The 26,406-nt window shown below is 39.9% G+C and overlaps 2 protein-coding genes across 5 annotated transcripts in view; one reads left to right on the forward strand and one right to left on the reverse strand.

Moving 5' to 3' along the window:
• Positions 1-20,484, reverse strand: part of EPS15 (epidermal growth factor receptor pathway substrate 15) — a 62,053-nt gene extending 41,569 nt beyond the window's left edge. For 2 of the 3 annotated variants that reach the window (XM_060689912.2, XM_034415071.3), the window contains exons 1-4: positions 20,187-20,484; positions 2,692-2,733; positions 964-1,053; positions 14-61 (exon numbers count right to left, since the gene is read on the reverse strand). In XM_060689912.2, coding sequence (XP_060545895.1) covers positions 14-61; positions 964-1,053; positions 2,692-2,733; positions 20,187-20,213 — 207 coding nt within the window. In that variant the 5' untranslated portion in view covers positions 20,214-20,484. The remainder of the gene's footprint in view (positions 1-13; positions 62-963; positions 1,054-2,691; positions 2,734-20,186) is intronic. The other variant, XM_034415072.2, reaches the window with a different exon arrangement.
• OSBPL9 (oxysterol binding protein like 9) overlaps positions 20,402-26,406 on the forward strand; it is a 93,718-nt gene continuing 87,713 nt past the window's right edge. The window contains exon 1 of one of the 2 annotated variants that reach the window (XM_087891057.1): positions 20,402-20,531. In XM_087891057.1, coding sequence (XP_087747183.1) covers positions 20,481-20,531 — 51 coding nt within the window. In that variant the 5' untranslated portion in view covers positions 20,402-20,480. The remainder of the gene's footprint in view (positions 20,532-26,406) is intronic. The other variant, XM_087891058.1, reaches the window with a different exon arrangement.

Raw genomic sequence — 26,406 nt, forward strand, 5'->3', positions numbered from 1 at the left:
AAATATATCTTACCTGTTTGTTTAAGATACCTTTGCCATCTGTATCAGCAAGATCCCAAACCTAAAATATAGTTAGATAAAGGAAGCATGTGAAGTGATGGCAGAAAGTTTCTTTTATTCATGTAATCAATCTATTTTTAAAATGTTATATTTATTATTGGCAATAGTTTCAATACAATAAAATTTAATTGTCTAATCTTAGCTAACAGAGATTACAATATTACAATTATTAGAGCTCAATCAGAATCAGGTTTTATAGTTTTTGAATATCTTTAAATGTTAAATATCTTCTATGCATTTAAAAAGATATTTAGATTACTCTAAATCTTAAGAGAAACTTTCATACCATGTAGTCAAGTAATTTCATTTTCAATATGCAGCTACTGAATACTCCTGGACACCCAATATTGGAAACACTGGTTAAAATTAAAATGATTACTTTTAAGAATAACAGAACTGGAAGGGACCTTGAAGGTCTTCTAGTCCAACCACCTGCTTAAGCAGGAAACTCTATACCATATCAGACAAATGGTTGTCTAATCTCTTCTTTAAAAGATTGGACAAGCATTTGGAGCACCCACAACGTCTGGAAGCCAGTTATTCCACTGATTAATTCCATTTTATAATAATATTATATATATACATTTTCATATATATTTCATATATATTTTCATCTATCTATCTATCTATCTATCTATCTATCTATCTATCTATCAAAAATTAAATTCCACTGATTAAAGAAATGAAGCTATAACTTCTCTGTAACATTAAAAAAAAATGTTAACAGAATAGCACTATATGCGGGATCAATCTTTATTTTAGTTGTAGACCAGCATAGGATAATACCAGTAAGAATTATATTAACAACTAAATCTGTAAAATGTAAAAGATTCTGCAAGTCACAATTTTTATTTTTGTAAAGCCAAGATAGATGATTATCCCCTTATCTGAACATATCAATACCTTCCCAAGTATCAAATCTGTTAGTCCTGATTGTTTCAAAAAGACAGCTGCATCAGAAGCCAACACTCTTCCAGAATTACTAGGATCAACCTGCCAAAAGAGGCCATACAACTGATTAAAACAAGCAATTCTTTAAAATATATGGTTTAAACAAAACTTTATTAGCTCAGATAATAAAGAATTATGGAATATTTAATCATGTTGCATACACAATTCTGTAGGACCATATACACTATATGCTGAAATCATAGCATTATATATATACAGCTACAAAAAGTTATGTCTATGATAACTTTTAGCAAATAATGTTCAAATACATATAACCAGCTCCCAGATGTTATAATTGCTTCTCAAGTTTTACATGCCCTAGAGCAGTGATGGTGAACCTTTTCGGCACCAAAAAGGTTGTGCAGAAATGGGACACGCATGTGTGCGCGCACGTCGGGGCCATGCTCTGGAAAAGCCGAACTTCCGGGTTCTAGCGTGCATGCGAGCCCAACGATCAGCTAGCTGGCGTGCATGTGCAAGCCGGTTTTCGGCACTGCCGCACGTGCGAAGCTGATCGTCATGTGCGCATGCGCACCAGAAACCCCGAAGACAAACAGGGAAGGCCATGCATGCTGAGCGACATGGCTTCGCATGCCACTTTGGGCATGTGTGCCATAGGGTCGCCATCACAGCCCTAGAGTCAATATACTAAATATATACTGGTTGTTTTCTTGTTGATGTTTCATTCCCAAACCCTGTAACATCATCTGTACTAGAAACAATCAAGCTCAGAGAGCAGCAAGGACCCCTCACTTCCAAGACAGTTTTCTATTTCAAGATGCCTCACATTCTAGTATCTATATAATCTCCATAGATGAAAGTGATATAATTCTTAAGGCTGAGGTCTCAATTTGAACTCATAGGTCACCTACCTTAGTATGTTCCAGCTTTCTGCCTAATTTCTTAAAATAATAAAAAAAATTGAAAGCTGGTATCTTGAAAGCCACTACCTTCTATCAATTTGGTTTTCACTACTGCTTCCAGACTCCAAATGAGCCACACAGAAATTTGCAGAATATCAATTTTGTTGAACTTTGTATTATTCTGAAGCATTATTTGTAACTGTTTTAATTATAATTGTATGTACAGTACCTAGAATCCCTTGGACTAGGATGGTAAAGAAATCAAATAAAAAAGTCAAGGGAAGGGAAGGGAAGGGAAAAGAGTAACTTTGTGCTTTGCTCTAAAGTCCAGAGAAAGGGCCAATATAATTGAAGCATACAGCAGAGTCTGCAAGCAGAAGGATATGAATAGACTCACTGCACAAACTAGTTTTCAAATTATTATCGACACTCTCTGTGATTTTATAGACCTAAAAATTTCTACACATTATACTCACTGTACTCAAATGTTTACACTGTGTCATTTAAACAGCATAATTCTCAAAGCAATAGATCTTTCTTTTTAAATTCTTGCATATTTAACCTAAAAAATCTCTTTAGGCACAGGGGCATAAAGTACCATTAGTACTGATAAACTTTGTATACAAACAAATCTTTTCAGCAATAATAAAGTTTTAATTGGTGTTAAGATATAAAATTAACTTTTAGCATACTTAAAACGCTTACTCTATAAACTACAAAAGTTTATTCTACAGTATTTAAGACATTTAACCATAACAAACAAATGAGAAATTATTTTGTTTTAAAATAAAAGCAAAGAAGACAAATTTACACTTACCTGACGATAATATTTTTCATATACCGAATTTGCACTTGACAGCTAAGAAGATATAATAATATATTATTGATCAATTTTCCAAACTGCTTAATTTTAAAATTATAATAGATTAGTACATTTAGCTAAACATTCATAAACTAAAGATATGAGTATTTGCATAGAATTAACTTAACTACAAAGTCAAAATGGTAATAGATTCCCTTTTAAATGAAACAAGTACTGTAAGATACAACAAAATATTATGAGTAGCCTGAGCCTATGACATAGAACTGCTTATGCTGAAAGAGATTTCTGCTAAATTTTATCTTTAAGATTTGACAAGTTGTTCTGAAACACAAATCCAGTAGGGCTTTAATGTAAAATATATGAAGCATTACTTAAGATATTAATTATTTATTCTTTTTGTCCTATTTCATTTCAGTCTTTTGCAGAATAGTAAGTTTCAGCCCACACATTTTCAAAATCACACTATTAATAGTATTAATTTACATCATGTACTAATCCCAATCGCTTTAAGTGTTCAGTTGATACAGTTTACAGTAGGAAAACCTTACAAGGCAATATGTCATGTAAAATCATGGTAGTTACACATCATGAGACAAGATTACTTAATTGGCTATGGCACAATAAAATGTTACAACAACTCAACTCTTCTATTTATTAGTGAATTACTGTGATCTCTTGGTTTTCTTTCTCTTACAGGCACTTTTTGTACACGCTTCATTTCATAGTCAGTTTGAACACAAGAAAATCCATTCACAAAAAAGTAGCACTCATGCAAAGGTATGTTCACTGGTACACATGGAGTCATTATTGGCTCCATTATTGTTTGTGCAAGTGCAACAACACTTATTGATGACAACTATAGATATGAAACTATCGTCGTAATGTATTATTTGTTACAATATATTAAATCTGAGCAAAGATCAATTATTAAAGATACCATAATTCCACTGACACAATTGAATACATTTAGGATTATCACTTGTGTGGCAACCTGTGTGTCAAAATCTACATATAGTCCATTAGAAAGGGTTTTGTTATAGAAATGGCTTACATATATTATGTAAAAGTAAAAAGCTGAGGTTGCATGTTATTATTTTATTCTACTGAGCCAAATAAAGTTGGAGGTTCATGCTTTTCTTTCTTTTCCCCTTTCCCCTATACTTTTTTTCCCTTCCCCTTCCCTATTTTCCCAGAAATGGCATGTACACCGCCCTGAGTCCTTTGGGAGAAGGGCGGTATAGAAATCTAATAAAATAAAATAAATAAAATAAAATAAATATGACAAATCAAGAGAATAACCTGGTTAATTTTTCCTACTGAATTTACAAAAGAGGCTTGTTTTAAAGCCTTGAAGATGTCTGTGTGATGGGACAAAGAATTGATGGAGAGAAATCAAATCCTATGACATCTGAATGAACTAAAGATCAGGACTGTTAGAAGTAAAGGAAAGGAATATAAAGTTGGCTTATTTGATCAAGGTTAAAATAAAACATGTTCTTACTTCTGGCAACTCTTTATGAATTTCCTGCTGACACCAGGACTGAAAAGATGGTGTTTATGAATGTGTTTATACATAAGAGATGGGATATGGATTGAAGAAATAAATATTTGTAATTTCAGAGGGGGTAAAGAGTCACTAAATTTGTTTATACTTGTCATAAAAGTTGGAAGTTGCTTCTTTATACAGGTAATCCTTAATTTACTATCACAATTGGGACTGGAATTTTGGTTGTAAGTCATTGCTTTCATAAATCAAGGCACCATTTGACTAAACATGATTTTATGACCGTTTTTTGATGGATAAGTGAACCACATGGTTGTAACTGCAAACTCATTTTGTTCAACAGGAGTTTTTGCTGGGTTTTGCCAGAAAATGCCAAAATGTCATAAAATGTGACTGCGGGAAGATGCAACCAGTTCTAAATCCAAGCCGATTGCCAAGTGCCCAAAATGTGATCACGCTAACTGCAGAAACGGTACAGCAGTCTTAACTTCAAAGATAGGCCCTAAGTAACTTTGAGTCCATCGTAATTTCAGTCAGGCATTAAGTGACCAATCGTAAATCAAGGACCACCTGTATATTTCTTTTCCTTTTCTTTATTGCATTACTTATCTTTTCCTTTTTTCTTGCAGTTTTTACTCTTTTCTATTCTCTTAAGTTTAGTTTGTATTAGATTTTGCTATTATAACCAACATTCTTAAAAAATATGCACACAAACACATACACAATTAATAATAATAATTAATGGTCTAATTCTACACAAAATTTTAAGGTTTTCCTATATGGCCAATCATAGCACATTACAAAGTTTAATTATACAGTATAATGTGTGAAAAATTTATTTATGAAGGTTATTATCTCTCTGCATTTAGTTTCAGTGGATGACCTTGAATTCTAACACTATGTTTGTTGGAGCCAAACTTTCCTCTCTCAAGCTTAAGTATGTCCTGTGTGGTTGTATAAACCCCAGTCACTGTCTCCCTGATCCATCTTCATTCCAGTCCAAAACCCACAATTACTGTAGTCTAACCCCATAGAGGAGTTGCTCCAGACATCTAATCATTCTGGTTGCTTCTTCTTTCCATTGTTTTCTAGTGCTATAATAGCCTTTTTAAGATGCAATGGTCAGAGCTATACACAAAAAATATAATCTCATCATAAATTTGTGTAAGGACATTTTTGTATCAGCAGTTCTACTTTCAATTCTTTTCCTAGTGATTTCAAGCATGACATTTGCCTTTTGTTTCTCCTTCTCTACCCTAATACAGCAATTAATATTGTCACATCTTAAAGCCAATTACAGCAATGTCATCATTTTCAAACAAAACATTTATTTAAAGCTGTTGTTACTTTTGCATAGGAAACATATGCTCTTTCACATCCTGTACTTTAACATTCATTTTAACATCCCAAAGTCTCCTTAGTCAGCAGATATACAAAGAATAAGACTTCAGAAAAACTGTAACAAATTCCTGTCTATTTGAATTATATGCCTTAGGCTACACTTCTCTTTTGAAACTTTAGATTAAAAAATGGTTTTTTTAAAATGAAAAATGTTTGCTTAAAGTTTCTCCTAATCGGGATCTAAAGGCTAAAAAATGCTGTAGGTAGCTGTCACTTATAACTGCCTTGTTTAACGTCCAAAGTTATGACAGTGCTGAAAAATAACTTTACAACTGGTCCTTGCAGTTACAATTTTCACAGCATCTCTGTGGTCATGTGATCAAGATTCAGGCACCAGCAGGCATTTATAACCATACAAGCATCCCATAGTCACATTATCATAATTTGCTCCCTTCACAGTTGGCTTCTGACAAGCAGAGTCAAGGAGAAGCTGGCAGTAAAATCATAAGTTGTGATCATGTGAGGTCTTGCTTAACAACCATGTCACTTAAGTGATGGAGTTTCCAGTTCCAAATGGGGTTGTTAAACAAGGACTATTTTCAAACACTAAACAGCTGTTGTTACAGTTACATGTTGATGGACATTTCAGATATTTTGTACCAGATATTTTCAAAACATATTTGAGTTCCAACAATTCAACAGCTACCATTCTTGAACCTTTAGATCAGGGATCTCAAACTCAAATAATCATAAACGCCACATTACAACTAGTTCATTTGTCTAAAGGCTGCAATATCAAAGCTTTTTTATACTTTGATACAAAAGTTGGTTATCTTTAATAATTAAATTTTAATCGGTGATTTGTGGGCCTACAGAAATTACTGAACTGCAATTTACGACAGTCCCGGCCAATCTGACCAAGAATGAGAGATGCTGGGCACTGTGGTTCTGTGCCCTTAAAAGGACTGTAAGAATACACAGCAACTTTTGAAGAGGATCTCTGTAGAGCTTTCCAAGGAAGAAACTTTCCATATACTATATATTCACACATCATCACTCAGCATCTCAGTCAACTCCTAAACCTTTTGCCCTAAAGGCAAAAATAGAACCAATGCTAGACTTCTTTTCCAATGGTCTTCTGACAGGGACTTCAATTGCAGTGCTGCAGCTCACTCCTTCTGTTTTAGTTCCATAAAAACGTGACAACCATGACCTGGATGACTGAGAATCATTACAGACTTCCATAAAAACACTCTGAAAACTGGAGAATACAACCTGGTAGATTTCGAGTTTGCTTCTGGAGGCCCCTATTGTTTCTTCTTAGGAATTACAAGTCTTATGACTTGCAAGTATACTCCTGCTTGATTTACAACCTCCAGTCAGAGTACTGTTTACATTATTGTGTGGAATTAAACCAGGGGTCTGAAACCTTAAACACTCAAAGAGTTATTTGGATCCGTTTCCCACAGGAAAACCCAGGAGCCACAAAACCTGGATTGGTGTGGTCAACTCAACATCACTCCCCAGTCCCACCCACCCAGTCACATGATCCCCACAGTCACACTTACCCAGGCTTTGTGGCTCCTGGTGTTTTCTGTGGGGAAACGGGTATCTCTCTCTGTGTCTCTCTTTCTCCCTCTCTCACATCTATCTCATCTCTTTCTCCCTCTCCTCTTTCTCTCTGTCTCTCTCTCATCTTTCTCATCTTTCTTTTTCCCTCTCCCTCTTCTCTTTCTCCGTCTCTCTCATCTTTCTTTCATCTCTCCCTCTCCTTCATTTCTCCGTCTCCCTGATCTCTTTCTGTCTTTCTCATCTCTTTCTCCCTTTCTCCTTTTCTTTCTCCTTTCTCAATCTGTCTCTCCTCTCTCTCTCTTATCTTTCTCCCTTTCTCTCTCTCTCTCTCTCTCTCATGTGCATATGTATGTGTTCCCTCTTGAACCATTTCCAAAAACAGGTGAGGGTTGGGGTTGTTGTTGTTGTTGTTTTGCTAATGTTGTTCTTTCTTTTTTGGGTGCTTTTTACCATATGATTTAAATCAAGAGTCATTTCAGGTTCCCAGATAAATGAAGCTCTTTCATCCCACTGCTGTAGCTCCGTCGGCTGGACCTGCCCCTCGCCCTCCCCTCCCAGTCACTACTCTCCTGGCCTGAGAAGCTCTCTGCCACGAGACACTGGCCCGGCCCAGCTGCGGCTGATACTCCACATCGTAACGGGCTCCAGGAAGAATAGGGGACGCTGTCTCCCCCATTGTGAAGCATGCTAAATTTAACTGTGTTGTGAGAGCAGCGGGCAGGCTATGGAGGTGGCGAGAGCAGTGGCGTTGGCTGCAGCCGGGCCAAGCCAGTGTCTCCAGGTAGAGAGCAAGTCGCACGTCTCCCCCAGCAACCGAGGTGCGTGCAGCACCAACAAGGGCCGGAAGAAGCACCCACAAGGTGGGGGAAGTACAGGGGCACTTCACACCCATTCTGGAATATGGAGTAAGTCTCCATCCCCCACCGTCGCCCTTATCTTCTCAGGGCAGGTGAGGAGTGACTGGGAGGGGAGGGCGAGGCCAATGGTGGGTTCAGCCGACAGGGAGCCACAGCAGGACAAAAGAGCAGCATGCAGCTCTGAAGTTGCGGGTTGCCAACACCCGAACTAAACTAACAAAAGCTCTGTGAACCAGCATGCTATTCATTCTTGCCTGTTTGTAGCTGTAGCCTTGAATGAACAAATGTCATTGGCAACCTTGCTCTGGGACAAAGTTTCACCCTAGCAGCTTTGTCACAGCTTCACCTTCTTCTATCTATGGTGAGTGGAAAACTGCCAACATTGCTTTGGTCTTTTGCATCAGTTAGGCTACTGGCAGCAGCTGCAGGTCCCCCACACACAGTGAATAGAATTTAATGGCAGGAAGATAGACCTGGAGAAAAGGAAGAGGTGCCTATCCGGGTTTGGTTTCTCTGTCCGTCAGCTTTTCTCCAGAAAATTTCCAAGCCTTCTTAGAAGTAATGATTGTGAATGAGGTGCTGGTAGATTGGGTGTTGCTCCAGAACCTTATCAGACCACCAGAAAAATCTTCAGTTCCTTTCATATTGGCTCAAGAACCCCAGCTACACAGAATTGTCCAATTACAATTATCTCTTATTTTGTTTTTCATTGCTATTACTAAGTATTATGCCCCATAGACTTGATGGGCAATCTGGGGACTGAAGAGCAGGAAGCTGTTGTGGCTAGGAGGATCTTTGCACAGATTTCTATTGTGTGCCAGTTGCATCTTTTCCTTAATTCATGAGGCACTATTCAATTATTCACACCCTAGTCACCTCCAAATAGAGTACTGTAATGTGCTAAACATGGGGCAATCCTTGAACAAAATCCAGAAGTTCCTCTTGGTACAAAATGTGGTGGTGTGAGTAGTTATAGGTATCCCTAGAAAAGCACATTATGCCTCTGCTCCATGAGCTAAATAGATTACCAGTTCACTTCTAGGTTCAACTCAAGGTGCTGTTTTTTACCTTTAAAGCCTTACATGGCATAGGACCAAGTTATATGAGGGACTGCCTCTTTCTGCTTCCAGTAAATCATTTGTAGCTAGAATTATATTTTAATTGTATAATGTGTTCTAGCAGTACAAACTGAATATATCATCAAATTTTATGGAACAACTTGCAATAAAGATTTGCATTATTTTTAGCTTTCCTTCAGACAAGAATTGGCTACATCTTTGCCCACTTTGCATCCACTGATAGCTGTCCAGCAGTCCTGTTTAGGGTGACCCAATCTTTTTTGGGATTATCTAGGCCCATGATGAATCTTTTCTGGACCGAGTACCCAAAGCACGCACGGATGTCCAAACCCCCAAAATGCAATGTGCCCCTCCCCCATCATGCACAGCAGAGACCTGACGACCAGCTGGTTGGCGGGAGGCGCGCACGTGCATGCGTGGCAGAGCTGAACTGGGGCAATAGCTCACGTGCCCAGAGAGAGGGTGCTGTGTGCCATATGCCATAAATTCGCCATCATGGACCTAGGCTATTTGCTGGATAAATTGCTCAGCTCTGTTTTGACGTGGACTCAAGTCGGGCTGAGGTTCTTAAGGCACCGTCTGGTAATCTGGGATGAATCAGAGTCAGAGAAACCTGAGGAAGTGGAGTTCTCTGTGCTGTCAGCTGTGCTTAGCTTATTAACTGGATCTGGACCCTCCTGAATTGTAAAAGCAGCCAGGGAAGTGATCTATGTGTGGATTCATGTTGTGACAACAGTCTCCTTAATGGAAAAGGTGGTACCTCCTGTCCTGAAAGAGGCTGTGGTGTACCCCTCTTCAACACGCCGTTCTTGAACCCATTGGTTTTTAATAGCGATTATCCAATAGCCAACCTTCCCTTTCTAGGAAAGGTGGTTGGTCTACACTTAATGAGAACGCAGACCAAAATGGATTATTTACACCCATTTCAGTTAGTTATTAGACTGGGATGATTTAGTAGTGAGACAGCTTTGGTCATGCTTATAGGTGACCTGTGGCAGAGACAGGATGGAGCTAATGCATTTGTCCTTGTGCTCCTTGATCTCTCAGTGACTTTCAATACCATTAACCACAGTATTCTTCTCAGCTGGCTCCATGGGGATGGGGGACACCATTTTATGGTTGTTCTTTTCCTATGCCCAATGGAACCCCATTGAGAGTTAGCTACTCTAATGTAATAAAATGTTTAGATTGGATTTGGCATTTTTATCCACCTATCAAGGTCCTTGGGACAGCAACAGAAAACAGAAAGACAGCAACAGAAAACAAGATGCAAAAAACCTGAAGAAAAAGTGTCCCACCTAGTTAGCTGCCGCAAGAAGATTGCACAGATTGGCTGCAAACAATGGCATGACAAAGTAGAAGCAATGGTGCATTGGAATATCTGCCAAGTACCATTTGCCTTGAAAGCAGTAACTGATGGGACCACAAAGTGGACAAAGTAATAGAAAATGAAGAAGTTGAAGTGCCATGGGACTTTAGAATTCAAACATACAAGCATTTGCCACACACAGTACTCCAGACTTAACAATTGTTGATAAAAAAAAGACAAAAAAGTTTTGCAGTACTTTGAGAAAGCTGAATAGTAGAGGAAGAATTGGAAAAAATCACAAAATACAAAGACCTGCAAACAGAGATACAATAACCGTTACCAAAAAAACCAAAGATATACCATTAGTAATAGGTGCCTTGGGGGCAATTCCAAAACATGCTGAGCACCATTTGAACACCATTGGCATTGACAAAATTATCATCAGTCAATTATAAAAGGCAGTTTTACTTGGAATAGCCTACATCCTACAATAGTACTTTTAATATTATTAAAAAACAGTTGCCTATCTCAGGTCCTTGGGTAGGATTCAATAATTTGGGTAAAAATGCCAAATAGTCTAAAACACGTGTGTCAACCTCGTTGCATCATGTTGCCATTACATGACATTTCACATTTTTCATTCACGGAGCTAGAGTGGGCGTGGCCTGCACATGACGCATCTGGCCACAGGCCGCCAGTTTGACACCCCTGGTCTAAAATATCTGGCTGACTGTGCAACCAATAATAATTGTTAATGTTTTCCAAGCCATCTAAGTTTTTCAAAATAAACTATGATGTACCGTATTTTTCGCACTATAAGATGCTCCAGACCATTAAGACACACCTAGCTTTTGGGGAGGAAAACAAGAAAAAAAAAATCTGCATCTGCCTCTCATCAATTTGCCTCCTTGCAGCAAACAACAAACAGCCTGGTCAGCTTCAGCACAGCCCGATTTAGCACGAACAGCTGATTGGCGGTTGGATCTGCCTCCTGGAATACTGCCGATCAGCTGTTTATTTATTTATTTATTTTATTCAATTTGTATACCGCCCTTCTCCTAGTGGACTCAGAGTGGTGCACAGCCAAAACTAAAACACATAACAATACAAAATTTAAAATTATTAAAAGAATTATATACGTTGGCCCAATTTTTAAAAACGATTCGAATTAAAACCCATTGACAGATTAAAAGCTAAACAACTAAAAAACTAAAAAAAAAGGGGGGGTTCACGCCAGCCCTGCTTGATGAAAAAGAAAAGTTTTCAGGGCACGGCGAAAGACCCGGAGATCCGATATCCTTCTTATCTCTGGGGGCAAATCGTTCCAGAGGGTGGGAGCTGCCACAGAGAAGGCCCTCCCCCTAGGGGTCGCCACCCGACATTGCCTGGCTGACGGCACCCTGAGGAGTCCCTCTCTGTGGGAGCGTACTGGTCGGTGGGAGGCTATCGGCGGCAGAAGGCGGTCCCGCAAATACCCAGGTCCTATGCCATGGAGCACTTTAAAGATGGTAACCAACACCTTGAAGCGCACCTGGAAGACCACTGGAAGCCAATGCAGCTCACGCAGGAGAGGTGTCACATGGGAGCGACTCCTCGCTCCATAATCCCCCGCGCGGCCGCATTCTGCACCAGTTGGAGCCTCCGGGTACTCCTCAAGGGGAGCCCCATGTAGAGAGCATTACAATAGTCCAGGCGGGAAGTGACGAGCGCCTGAGTGACTCTGCTTAAGGAATCCCGATCCAGAAAGGGACGCAACTGGCGAATCAGGCGGACCTGATAAAAAGCCCCCCTGGCCACGGCCGTCATATGCTCTTCTAAAGACAGCCGTGCATCCAGGACGACGCCCAAGTTGCGAGCCCTATCCGTGAGGGCCAATAACTCGCCCCCAATAGCCAGCGATGGCACCAGCTGGCTATATCAGGACGCCGGAAGCCACAGCCACTCGGTCTTGGAAGGGTTAAGTTGAAGCCTGTTACTCCCCATCAAGATCCGCACAGCTTCCAGGCACTGGGACATTACTTCCTGGTTTTGGCCTCCACACGGTGAGGATCGCCACCTATCACTGCTGAACAATGGCAGTGGCGGCGATAGGCGGCGGTTTTTGCAACAGGCCAAAAACGGGACACGCAGAGGCTGAAAATGGGGTGCGCAGAGGTGACGATAGGTGGCGGCAATCCCCACAGCCTGGAACAGCTGATCGGCGGTATTCTGGGAGGCCGATCCAACCACCAATCTGCTGCTCATGCTAAATCAGGCTGTGCTGAAGCTGACCAGGCTGTTTGCTGCAAGGAGGCAAATTGCTGGGAGGCAGAGGCCGAAGGGGTGGGGGCCGGCGGGTAGGCGGGGCTTCGGCAACATTCGCTCTATAAGATACACAAATATTTCCACCCACTTTTTTGGGGGGGAAGGAAGTGCGCCTTATAGACTGAAAAATACGGTAGTTTGAATCTAGATCATGCTTCTACTACAGCTTTCCTAATGCCTTTGTGTTGGTTCCTAGGAAGAATATTACCAGCATTTCCCAACTATTATCAGCACTTCTATAAAATATCTTGAACCGGCTAGTTTTTCATAATTCCGTTGGTTCTACAGATTTACTATACCTTCTCTGAGTTATGATTGTAGTACATCTATTTCTGATTTAATTATGACTTGCTCTTTTTACAAATTATATTTCCATATTCTTGCTGTCAGCCACTATTATAATCACTTATAACTGGAATTAAATACTGAATATAGCAAAAACAGATATGCAAACTTATAACTGATTATCCTGATTATGACTTAAAATGAAACAATTTTAGAATAGACTGTATTTTTATATATGGTATAGCCACTTTAACTAGGGCTTTTTGCAGATAAGACATTAGGTTAGCCAAAATAGTAACAGTTTTGGCAGTATGTTTTTACACTGAGAGCACTTTCAGGAATTATGAATTAAAATTGGAACTTGATAAAGATCTGGGTATTAAAATGACTTACAAACCACTGAGGAAGTCTGCTATGAAATTTATTAGAAAAAAAATCATCGCCAAAAGGAAGAGAAAACAAGGAGGGAAATTTTAGGTTAGCTAATGCAACTTAAAAAAAGCTGGTTCAGCAAATTAGGATCTCTGTTGCCACAAAGCTATCTCAATACTTCTTTCTTTTTAAAACACCAGTGTACAAGATCTAGGTCATTCAGTCCTTATTTTGTTACAATTATTCTAAAATTATATAAAAGAATGTTAGTAGAGTTGATCTTCTTTGCAAGAATTTTCTGCATAAAGTTTTGATATATGATGTACTTCAGAAAACATGCTTGTATCCTTTTGTAAGCCACCAGCTTCAACCAATTCTTAGCAGTTTACCTCATAAATCATACAATCAATAAAATGAAATAAGCACTATAATAAAAAACAGGCAACGTAACTGAAACTCAGAGTGCTACACAACCAAGCTATTAGGCTCCAAATACCTTGCAAAAGAGCAGTTTTCAAGGTTTCTTAAATAAAAGGAATATTAACTATAACTTGAACCTGTTCCATAAGATGGGGGCCTATTAAAGAAAAATATTGCCTTTGAGATCCTATACTTCTCACCTCAGAACTCTGGAGTAGTCTAACGTGACCACCAGAGGACAGGTGAGAAGTCAGTGCAAAGCTTTACAAGTTGAAATTAGCACTGAACATGGCCCTTGGAAGCCTATTGGCAAGTAATTAATGCTTGCAATGGTGGTGTAACTAGGCTCTCCCTTGCAGAATGATTAGGTGCATGTTATTTGTCTGAACTGGTTTTGCTACACTAACCCAATTTATGTTCACTCCAAAATGTCACTGATTCTAAACACAGTTGTTTACCTCAAACAGATGCTAATTTCTTGTAGGTCAAGGAGCCACACCAGATTTTGGCATATCAAAGGCCAAAGTCTCAAAATCGATGCAAGTACCTTCTCTTCTTTTTCCCTAATGTTTCAATTTTTATTTATTCTTCTCAAGCTTTACTTTTTCACATTTTATTTTAGTGGCAGCTTTTTCCTACTAACAATATCCCATCTCTTAAAATGTATCCTTGTAAAATTATTGGATGTTACATATTTAACTTGTATTGTTATTAATATTCAATACAACAAACTTATGAAACACTGGATTGCTAATTAAGTTAGGGTGTGATCAAATGAAACAAAGTTTTTATCTTTAGAAAGACTGTAGCTGATGGTCATTTATTTAAGTTTCTTCAGAAACCGAAATGATTTCAGAAAATACCGTACATATTAAAATGTTAGAGCCCTTCTTTACCTGCAGTAATAATTCTGCTCTTACATAATTTATTTATGTAAACCAATTTTTAATAAGACATTACTGAAGAGTGATGACTTATCATGCTCCCAGCAGAACTAAAGGCAAGAATTAAATTAATGACACTTGCAATTTGGGTAACTAAGAGTTTCAGGCGACAGCCCTCTGCAACATTCCTTTCTTGAGACTTCAAGGAAGCCTAAGAGTAGACTGTATTCACTGTAAATCTGAATCATCACTGAATATATTGCTCTGAAAATACAACCACCAGTAATATTGAACTCATAACCAATTTTCTAAAGTTTCTAATTTTGAAACTGATCTCCAAGTCTTTAGACAATGTATAATGTTGTCATACCTAATTTTTCTCTTGTTCTAATATACATTGCTTCACTTGCTTGATGGGCAATTACAAAACTGCAGTACAAAATTGAGAAGAGTTTTATATGATTAAAAATATTTGCCCGTTTTCTATTATTTTTAGTTTTGTATCATTGCAATATAGTCAATGAACAAATGAAACACATTGTGAAATGCTAAAACATATATCAAGTTTCAGCATTTCACATTAAATATGTCATCAAAATTGGAAAACAAAGTAATCTAATAATTCTTGACATCCTGCAATTTTTACAACTACGATTTTCCCTTCAAGGAAATTTTCCAGTTCAATTAAAAACATTTATATTTTTGCATCTGCCAGGGCTTATTAATGAGAGTAATATAGATCACACATCACAATAATATTGTAAAAAGGTTAATGTGGAAAGAAATAATAGAGAGAAATCCCACGAGACAGCCCAAATGTAAAAAAGCTGCTTGAACTTAACATTCTTTGACCTGAAGGATGAACCTCTGACCAATGGATGCAGTGAACTTAAATGACATTAGGCCACAGTAGAAACAAACTTGTTTTCAGGGTAAAGAGTATACTTCCAAAGAGTTTTATTGCAGTTAGATGTTTATTTTCACCTTAGTGAGTTTCAAAAGTAAATAAAGTTCCTAAATTGTGACATTCATATTCACACGCAATATTCACACATAATAAAATTTTAAGCACATAGCTATTTCAGTTGTATTAAACTATTGGCATACCCTAGCTCAGTTGCACAGCTTTATCAGTCTTTTTTACTGAATACTGTTTCAATTCACATTCAATTTCCTTAAGACTTTCTGCTTTGAAGAGAATAATAGTTTACAGAGTTCTGAGATTTTCCAGTTATAATTAGTGCAAAATATTTTTTCATTTTCAAAGCAGAATTATGTCAAATATATATAATATCTTATGAAAATAGGTACTTGACTAGTTGTGACTCAGTATGCTTAAATTTCTGGTTCCGCATTTTGTATGAACCCGGGGAGTTAGGTTATTTCTGTAAACCAAAATTCACTTGACCATGAATTTGTGAGTTGCAGTTGCTTTAAATTCAAATTCCTGGGAACTGAAAACTGCGGCTGCTTTAGGTGTTCATATCACATTTAAACTTATATAAGGGGAGGGGGAGAGAGGGAGGGAGGAGGAGAGAGGGAGAGGGAGAGGGGGGGAGAGAAGATGGTAGCCCATATGACAGCACTATTTTTTTGCAGCTTTATCTTTATACTAGCCTCTTTTCTGTTCATATATCCATTCCCTAATTTCATTCCCACTTTATCAACATGGTAAAAGCTCCTTTGAGTTAAAATCAACTCCTGGTGACAGCATCTGTGCAGTTTTCTTATAAACAAATGAAGTTTTTTTCCTCCTTCCCTTCAATTGGATCTGATTCTCCAATACTGCCTGGGCAAATCCCTGCAGTTTTCTTGGCAAATTTTTTTCAGAAGTGATTTGCTATTGCCTCCTTCCTAGGGCTAAGAGAAAGTGACAAGCCTCAAATTATCCAACTGGCTTTGTGCCCAAGGCCAGACTAGAACCAGTTTCCCAGTTTTTAGCCTGATGCATCAACCATTATGCCAGGGTCTCGGCAACTTTCACTTATGGACTTCAACTCCCAGAATTCCTCAGCCAGCCATGGGAATTCTGGGAGTTGAAGTACACAAGTCTTAAAATTGCCAAGCTTGGAGACCCCTGTATTACACCCAACTGGCTCTCAAGTTAGAGTAGCAGTTTCAAATTTCATTTGATTGTTCCATGCGCTAGCACCTAATGATAAACACCATGGAGCAGTGTTTCAAATAAACAATTTACCCTAACATCTAACTTATGTGATCTTATATAAACTGCCTTGATTGCTTAAAACCACAGTAAGAGGATGGAGTATAAATCCGATACACTGAAGATTCCAAGAACTACAGATTCATGTAGTAACTAAGAACTTGCTTTCTAAAAGTTAAGTGTTCATATATCAGCCGCTCTGAAATGCATGATTCATTTCTAATGCATATAAAGTGGATATACCTGGATGAAACGACGTATCTAGATCCGTTCCAGTCGGGCTTCAGGCCTGGGTACAGCACGGAAACGGCATTGGTCGCGTTGGTGGATGATCTCTGGAGGGCTCGGGACAGGGGGTGCTCCTCTGTCCTGGTCCTCTTAGATCTCTCAGCGGCTTTTGATACCATCGACCATGGTATCATGCTGCACCGGTTGGAAGAGTTGGGGGTGGGAGGCACCGTACTACGGTGGTTCTCCTCCTTTCTCTCCGACCGGTCGCAGTCTGTGTTGACAGTGGGGCAGAGGTCGACCCCGAGGCCCCTTATATGTGGAGTGCCACAAGGATCGGTCCTCTCGCCCCTTTTGTTCAACATTTATGTAAAGCCGCTGGGCGAGATCATCCGTGGTTTTGGGGTAGAGTACCATCAGTACGCTGACGACACCCAGCTGTACATCTCCACCCCAGACCACCCCAACGATGCCCTTGAAGTGATGTCCCTGGAGGCCGTACAGATCTGGATGGGGAGAAACAGGCTCAGACTCAACCCATCCAAGACCGAGTGGCTGTGGTTTCCGACGTCCCGATATAGTCAGCTGGTGCCATCGCTGACTATTGGGGGCGAATCATTGGCCCCCACAGAAAGGGCTCGCAACTTGGGTGTCCTCCTGGATTCACGGCTGTCTTTAGAAGAGCACTTGACGGCCGTGACAGGGAGGATTTTTCATCAGGTTCGCCTGATCCGCCAGTTGCGTCCCTTTCTAGATCGGGACTCCCTACGCACGGTCACTCATGCCCTCGTCACCTCCCGTCTGGACTATTGTAACGCTCTCTACATGGGGCTCCCCTTGAGGAGCACTCGGAGGCTCCAACTGGCGCAGAGTGCGGCTGCGCGGGTGGTAATGGGAGCGACGTGGCGCTCCCATGTAACACCTCTCCTGCGCGAGCTGCACTGGCTCCCGGTGGTCTTCCGAGTGCGCTTCAAGGTCTTGGTTATCACCTTTAGAGCGTTCCATGGCTTAGGACCTGGTTATTTGCGGGACCGCCTGCCACCACCAATAGCTTCCCACCGACCAGTACGCTCCCATAGAGAGGGGCTCCTCCGGGTGCCGTCGGCCAAACAATGTCGACTGGCGGCCCCCAGGGGGAGAGCCTTCTCTGTGGGGGGCACCTACTATCTGGAACGAGTTCCCCCAGGAGATACGGAGGATCCCGGATCTGCGTACCTTCCGTCGCGCGCTCAAGACTTTCTTATTTCATCAAACTGGCCTGACCTAAGTCTTTCCCCTTTTAAATGGAAATTTTAAATTTGGTTTTAAATTATTGGGGTTTTAAATTTTCAGCCAAATTATTTGTTTTACTTTATTTTAAATTTTGTATTCATATGTTTTATTCTATGGCTGTTCACCGCCCTGAGTCCTTCGGGAGTAGGGCGGTATATAAATTGAAATAATAATAATAATAATAATAATAAATAAATAAATAAATAAATAAATAAATAAATAAAGAAAGAAAGAAAGAAAGAAAGAAAGAAAGAAAGAAAGAAAGTAGGAATTCATATACTTGAATTTCAATTAGGAACACAATTTGGAATTTTCCCTCAGAAGTTCTATATTACCCAGTAGCATCTCGAATGATTATAATCAAAAGTAATATTTTTTTTAGTGTTCTTGCTTGCCATTAGATACAGAATCCTTGAAAAATAAGCTACAGTCCTCAAATTACAATGAGGAAGCCAAGTTTCCTCTTCCATTAATTTATTAAACATACCTCTGTTGTTTATGAGATGCCTTCTGAGCAATATCTTTTTTTTTTTAATTTGATTTGTATGCCGCCCTTCTCCGGAGACTCAGGGCAGCTTTAAGCAAAAGCCTTCATACTTTTGTATATTTATACACAGTCAGCTTATTGCCCCCATAATCTGGGTCCTCATTTTACCTACCTTAGAAAGGATGGAAGGCTGAGTCAACCTTGAGCCTGGGGAGATTTGAACTTGCAGTAATTGCAGGCAGCAGATGTAAGTGGATGTTAATCACAGTGCTTTAGTCTGCTGAGCCACCAGAGCTCCTTAACATTTTCTTATCTTAACATTTCTTATCTTAACATTTTCAACCCCAGAAATCTTACCAAAAGCCCAAGTGGAAAAGAAATACAGGGGCCTAAACATGAATGTGTCTCTCCAAAGAAACTGAAGGACTTGATAAGAACAGATCACAGATTGAAAAGCAGTCACATGGACTATGGAGTATGAAGGAAATAATAGCAATATCCAGTTGCCAGAAATGCCAATCCCTGGACTGGGAAAACCCACTGGGAAGACTCCGAAACTGAACACCATTGAAATACCCATTTAAAAAATAATAATAATAACCGAGACAGTTATTATACGGTTAACACCCATACAGTATCGACGCCGGAAAAGAAAAAAAAGAAAGAAAAAGAAATGAACGCCCACTTAGGAATTGCAGAGAGGAATCCCTCTCCGGCCCTTTAAGGAGCCGATGTTTTGAGGCGGCAAGAAGCGCTTCCTTGGAAGGTCGGCTTCACTCCTCAAGCAGCCGTGGGGGGGGGGGGGGAGGACGGGCCTAAAAGTGGTTGGTGGGGGGAGGGGCGAAGGCGAGGTGCGTCCACACGGCACCGTCGAAGAGGGCGGCTCGCTCGGCTCTCCGACTATAAGCCGAGTTAGGTGGGGGAAGAGATGAGGAAGGCGAAGGAGGGAAGAAACCACGAGAGCGAGCTACCGGGGGGGGCGGGGGGGGAAGAGGAGAACCCAGAGCGGGAAAAAGATGCCGCACGTCTCGCCCAACGATGCAAATAATTAACGCTCCAAGGGAGGGGGGGGAGGAGGAGTGGGGGGGGGGTAAGAGAGAAACGTGCGAACGGGGAAAAGAGCCGGGCGGAAGCCCTTCTACGAGCAGCCGGGATAGGGAGTGGGAGACGCGAAGGTGGGAAAGAGCTCGGGGAGAAGCAGCGGACGACGACGACGACGTTGCGAGGCGGCGATTCTGCGCCAGCGCTTGGGAAGCGAGACCCCCGCTGCTCCTCGCGAGAGGAGGCCAGCTCAGCGCCTGCCTTGCCTTGCCTTGCCTTGCTTTGCCGCCGCCTTCTTCTGCTTCCCCCCACCCACCCACCCCCAACCCTCGCGCATCACAGCGCCTTTCCCTCACCGGGAAGCCCCTACCTGGGTCAGGGAGAAATGAGTGGCCATGCTGCTTCCATCATGCACCGCCCGAGCCGAAAGGAGAAGCCCACCCGAAGACACCCACGGCGAGGCCCCGGCCGCCCGAGCAAAGCGCTTGCCAGGTTCAGCCCTCGCTCGCTCCAACTTCAGCAACTTCCCCGAGCTAAGCCCGGCCTGGCCCCGCCCTCTCGCTACGCGACAAATCCCGGAGAGTCGGATTTCCCCGAAAGTCCGTCTGGATCGGAGCCACCTCTCCGTCCCTGAATTCGGCCTTAAGAACGTTATTAACGCGACATGTTTCTCCGGCCCGGATTATTCGGAACGGCTCCAGTTAGAGCGGCAACCGTAAATACATGGCCTGGGTTTCAGAGGACGGGGTGGATTGAAAAAAAAAATTGGTTTTCGTTGGGCGCGTTAGGATGAACTCGAGATGACCCGAGAGAGTCTAGATCTAGAAGTATTTATTCAGGGTAAATCCCACAGCATTCGATGGCATTCTCAAACCGAGTAAACGTGGAAAGGATAGTCTCTTTAGTGTCCAAACCACTTCCTGACAACTAAAAGAATATTAAACTGGCCTGTAATCCTTAGATCGATTCTTTTCAAACTATTTTAGGGCATTTGTGAATTATGCTTCTGTTGTGGCTGACAGAAAGTCCTTTGTCCATCTTCACTATAATAAGGACAGTGCGGATCTATGCGTATATATTCAAAAGTAAATTCAGTTTCAGGGGGCTGATCTTCACCCTTCTTGAATAGTAAAATCAGTGCATTGTTGTTGTTTTTTAAGTGAAGGCCTGCAGAAGCAATTTAAAATAATGGACTTGAGAAAAGGAGTGCTCAGAGATGTTCAGAAGTGGTGTTAGATTCCCTCAGATGTGTCTCTATTTTTAATCCCTGAATTCTGGAGAGTATGAATTTCTGTAAATAGGTAGGAGATATATCTACAAATTACTCAGTTCCTCCTGAGGAGCTCCATTAAAACAAATGGAAATTGTCCAGAAGTTTACTTATTTACCTATAAAATTTTCAGTTAATATGTATGTCAAAATTCATATAATTATGACAAAAATAAAACTAGCCTGAAATAATTTTATTGCATAATGATCAATAGGCATATCAGATTAATGTTATGATATTTCAGTAAGCATAAGAAGTTGAGATTTGCCTTTTTATAGTTTATTCCAAACAGTTTCTTATCCACTTTTATTCCTATTAAAAACCAATGTTTTCTTTACAGATTAATAATGACTAATGCCTTTTAGAATCAATTGGTCTATTCTAAGCATTTGTGGTTTAGACTATTGTGCAAATCCAGCTATTCAATTAATCATGATTAAGCAAGTCATAATTAACAACATTGGAATTCAATTATACAGATAGTCCTTGCTTAACAATGGAAATTAAGATATGAATTTCCATTGCTAAGCAATATGGTTGTGAAGAGCAATGTCATGTGTCCACTATGGTTAGCAACATCAATTATGGCAATCCCCAGTTAGTGTCATTAAGCAAATCACTGCAAGTTGTTAAGTGAGGACCTCACATGATCATAGATTTTGACTTCTTGCTGGCTTCCTCATTGACTTTGCTTAGGGGAAGCTGGTAGGGAAGGATGGAAATCATGATTATATGACTATAGCATAATGTGATGGTCAGAAATCTGGGTCACTTGTCAATTACCTGAATCATGATCACATGGCCTAAGGACTGATGGAACTTTGAAGACTAGCTGTAAGTACAACTCATTCAGTGCTGTAAGAAATTTGAACAGTTGTTGAACAAGTCATTAAACAAGGACTGCCTATATTATAAAGAAGAACTATATTAAACTATCCATGACTGTGTAAATAAGTTATAGTGTTGCCTTGAATCAGTGGTGAGTTGCTCCCGGTTCGCACCGGTTTGCAAGAACCGGTAGTAAAAAAATTTAATAGTTTGGAGAACCAGTAATAAGATTGGCTGGCCACGCCCCCGAACCGGTTCCCGGCCTAGTCGCCGTTCGCTTACCCTGCCCACTCCCAATCTGAGTCCCAGCTGATGGCTAGAGGGAAAAAAACTGTTTAAACTCTTGCCGAGGGCTTCAAGGGGCTGCCCTACAGCTGATCAGTGTTAAAACAAATGAGTAGACCGCTGCCTGCAAAAATAGAAAAAACAGCCCCTTTCAGCTTCAGCATAGGTTAATTAGCGCAAGTTGATTAGATCGGCCTCCAGGCTCTCTGATGATTTGCTCTCTGCTGTTTTGGAGCAGATTTTTTCCCCCCTAGCTATGCTGAAAAAACAAAACTGAAAGTAAAGCAGGTTCTTTGCTGCAATGACAAAATGAGGCAGAGAGATTTCTTTTTCTTTTTCCTCACCAAAAAAGGTAGGTGCAAACAATGGGAAATTTAGGGAAAAAGAGGAGAGTTCAAGATTTTAAAACACAAAAGAAAAAAAGCTCTATTTAATTAGGGAATTGTACTAATTTAGATACTATTAATTGTATATTGTGTTGAAAGCAGAAATGGTTAAGTTGTGGTTTGGAGGAATATATGGGGGAAATTATTTGGTTTATTATTATTGGTAAATATAATTAATTGATTTGTAAGAAATTGGATTGCATGGAAATAATTGGAATATTCATGTTCATATTGATTAATATACAAAAAGATAGTTATATAACTAATTGATTTATATTAAAATATTGAATTTGTATTAAACAACTGTAATATTACATAATTAACCAATGTGAAGATGGATATAAAAATAGATGACAATGGGAAGGGGTATAATATAGAATAGAAGGGAAAAATGGAATTTGATTAAGATTAGAGATGAGGATGAAGGATAATATTGGTTTTTTTTTTAAAAAATGAATAAATATGGCAAAAAGGAAATATAGAAATTGTAAATTTAATTGAAATGACTAAACACTGTTTAAATTTGTGAACTGGCCAAATACTCTGTTCAAAGAAAATACATTGTATGTTTGTATGTGTGTTTCTAATTATTGCTATTTATTCATATTTGTTCTCTTTTATTCTTTAAAGTTTAACAATTCATTCTTTATCTTAATATCTTTATATTTGTTTGGGGTTGCCTTTCTTCCCTTTCATCTTTTTTATTGTACAGCAATCTTTCTCCTCAAACCTACCACCTCTCTCTTTTCTTTCCTTCTTATTTTCTCTTCCCACCCCTCTTCTTCTCCACCCTACTTCCTCTTCCTTCCTCCTTCTCTTCCTTCCCTCTCTCTCCTTCCTTCTTCCATCTCTCTTCTCCTTCCTTCATCCCTCTCTATTGCTGTATCCTTTTGTGCATATGGACTCCTCAGAGGGCTGAAAAAGTTATTTTTGACTGGTCCTCGCACTTTTGACCAGTCCTCGAATTTACGACTATCTTCACATTTTACGTTTTTTGCCCTATCTTATCACCATGGTGAAGAGAAGCAGTTGTGAAATGAGTGACATGGTTGTTAAGAATGCTGCACGGGCATAAATGTGAGGATGGTCATAAGTGTGAGGACCAGTCAAAAGTGCGAGGACCTGTCAGAAATGACTTTTTTCAGTAGTATCCCTATACACATAGCCACGTCCACCCAGTCACATGACCTCCAAGCCACTCCCACAAAATAAGCCACGCCCACAGAACCGGTAGTAAAAAAATGTAGAACCCACCCCTGCCTTGAATGCTATAAGTCTCTGATTGGTGTGTATGCAGAAGCTGTGTGTTGAGCAGACTGAGAAGTTAAAAAACATTCTAGAAGACAATGGCATACTACCCTGTAATTTTACTAAGAAAACTGGATAGATGCAAGTTGAACTTCAGTTAGAAGTTGAACTCAACTTGAGGGCATCTTTATAATTATATGATGAAGTTGATTAGAAATGGAACTTCTTGTTGAACTAATGGTCTTTCAGTATGACACAAAAAAGAGATCCTTTCATCATTGCTCACTGAGAAGCATCAAGGTTGGTTATTTTAATGAAGAACTATAAATAGTATATGCTCTGTTTAGGGATAATGAAAAAGAAGGGATAGAGTACAAGCAATCTGACCAACCATTGAAATTGGATGATTTTTCTAGAAAAAGTAAATGATCACCAAGCTTGCAACAAGTCAAAATCATTCATTGATGCAGTTGTGGGAAATAGCTAGGGTTGAAGAAACTATTATAGCCTGGAAAAATTGTGCTACTAGTTGTGTTTGCTGCCCCCCCCCACCCACACACACACTATTAACTGTTCATTCATGGCTTAGGTGTTTTCTATCAAATTTAAGTGATGCAGCTACAGAGTAGAGCCATCTGAGCTCCAAGTGTCTCAACAACTTGATCTTTAGGGAACTAACTGAAGCATATTGAGATCCCAAGGCTTATGCTGCTCAGGGATTTCAATTTGTCACCTGGCAATGTTAAGTCTGGGGTGACTCGGGAGTTCATCTCCTCCTTGGCAACCATGGGTTTGTCTCAAGTCATCACGCGCCTGATGCATATTGGAGGTCTCACATTTCTTCAGGGCAGCTGAGATGTGATCTGATTTTGGAGGACATAGCAATCACTTTCTTGCTTTTCAGCTTATTGGTGTCTTGGTTTTCTGAAGAACTCCAGGAAACGAAGTGTGTGAAGAGATGCCTAGAGTTTGTAGGAGGAAGATGAAGAGTGAATCTGACTGAGGAAGAGTAAGAACCCATATTAGAGAATACATCATCCTGACAATAGGGGCAGCAAAATTTCTGCTTTTATTATGTTTTTCTGTACCATTTTGGGCAACCCTCTACTCCCTGTTGGGGATGTTGTGAGAAATATTTGTGCTATTTGGCAGATAGTTGCTCAGATCGGCTCAAAGTTGGCGTCTTAACTGTTCAGTTCCTGTGGGGTTGCCTCGAAGAAGGCCTTGTAGAGGTAGTCCTTGACGTACAGCCATTCATTTAGCGATTTAATTTATAAAGGGGGTAACAAAAGTGATTTATGACTGGTCCACACAAAGTTGTAAAGTCAGGTCAACTCAACAACCACCTTGCTTAGCAATGAAAATTCTGGTTCCAATTGCAGTCATAAGTCAAGGATTAGTTACATACTTATCCGTAAGTTTGATTTTGTGATTTCTGAGGATTCTACAATATGTTATCTTCATCACCTGTTTGTTAGATTTATGTCCTTCCTGGTAATGAAAACTGCATATGATTTTGTCAGTGCTTTTCAGTAAGAAAGTGATTCCATTAGCTTCAAAGGAGGCTGTGGTGCATTTTCTCTTCAAGAACCTATTATTGGCCTCAACGGTCATGAGTAACTACAGTCTCTAATCTTCTCTTTTTAGGGAAGTTGGTAAGGAGAATAGTTGGACCCATTTAAGTTAGGTTTCAAGCCAGTATGGAGATAGCATTAATCAGATTTCTTAATGATCTGCAGTGGAGCCAAGATGTGGATGATGAATCTATCCCTGTGCTCCTTGGTCTCTCAACAGCTTTTGATATCAACCATGGTACACTTTTGGACAGCTTCAAGAATCTTGTGGATACAAACAAATTTAATAAGTAAGTTAAGTAATTTGGGGTGAAAGGCACTATTTTATGGTAGTTTTCCATATTTTCTGTACGCGATTTTATATTGGCAACCAGATAGATCTGTCAAAGGCCTTCTTGGGTTACAACTGTAATCCACTGTGGTTAGCTGTGTCCTGCTCTTTGAACAGAAGCTGTGAATCTAGGACTTCCAAACTGTGCACTTCCTTCTGGATAGTGCAATCCCACTCAGAATCAACAATAGAATATGCAGATCAAAATACCGTACCTCCAAAATCCACTTGGCTTACTAGAGTTCAGCCTACTGAGTATTCTCTTTTGCATCCAGACTGATAATGTCCAGACATGAAGACAGAACTTTGATGGCATTGCTTGGTTGATCTAAAGTTAAGCTATGCCAACTGATGACTTCACTAAAGGCTTCATTTAGAAGTTTTTAAATAGGAGTGAGAAGGCATCTTCTCTCGGGTTAGATTTCCCCTCCCCCCCCCAAACAGCTGGAACTGGCCATAAAGAGAAGAAAACTACTACAATGCTGTGATTCCACTCCAAATGTTTATGGAGATTGTCAATCATCCAGGTCATGGTTGTCCCAAAGATGCTTTTCCAAAGGCAACTGGACTTTCTTGTTTTTTTAATGTTTCATTTCTCATCCAAGCAGCTTCTTCATTTCTGACTGGTTAGGTCAAATCCAGCCATTTAACTTCACGTCAGACATTTA

The sequence above is a fragment of the Pantherophis guttatus genome, chromosome 3 (assembly GCF_059756535.1).
Source record: "Pantherophis guttatus breed Tessera chromosome 3, ASM5975653v1, whole genome shotgun sequence".
Classification (NCBI taxonomy): Eukaryota; Metazoa; Chordata; class Lepidosauria; order Squamata; family Colubridae; genus Pantherophis; species Pantherophis guttatus.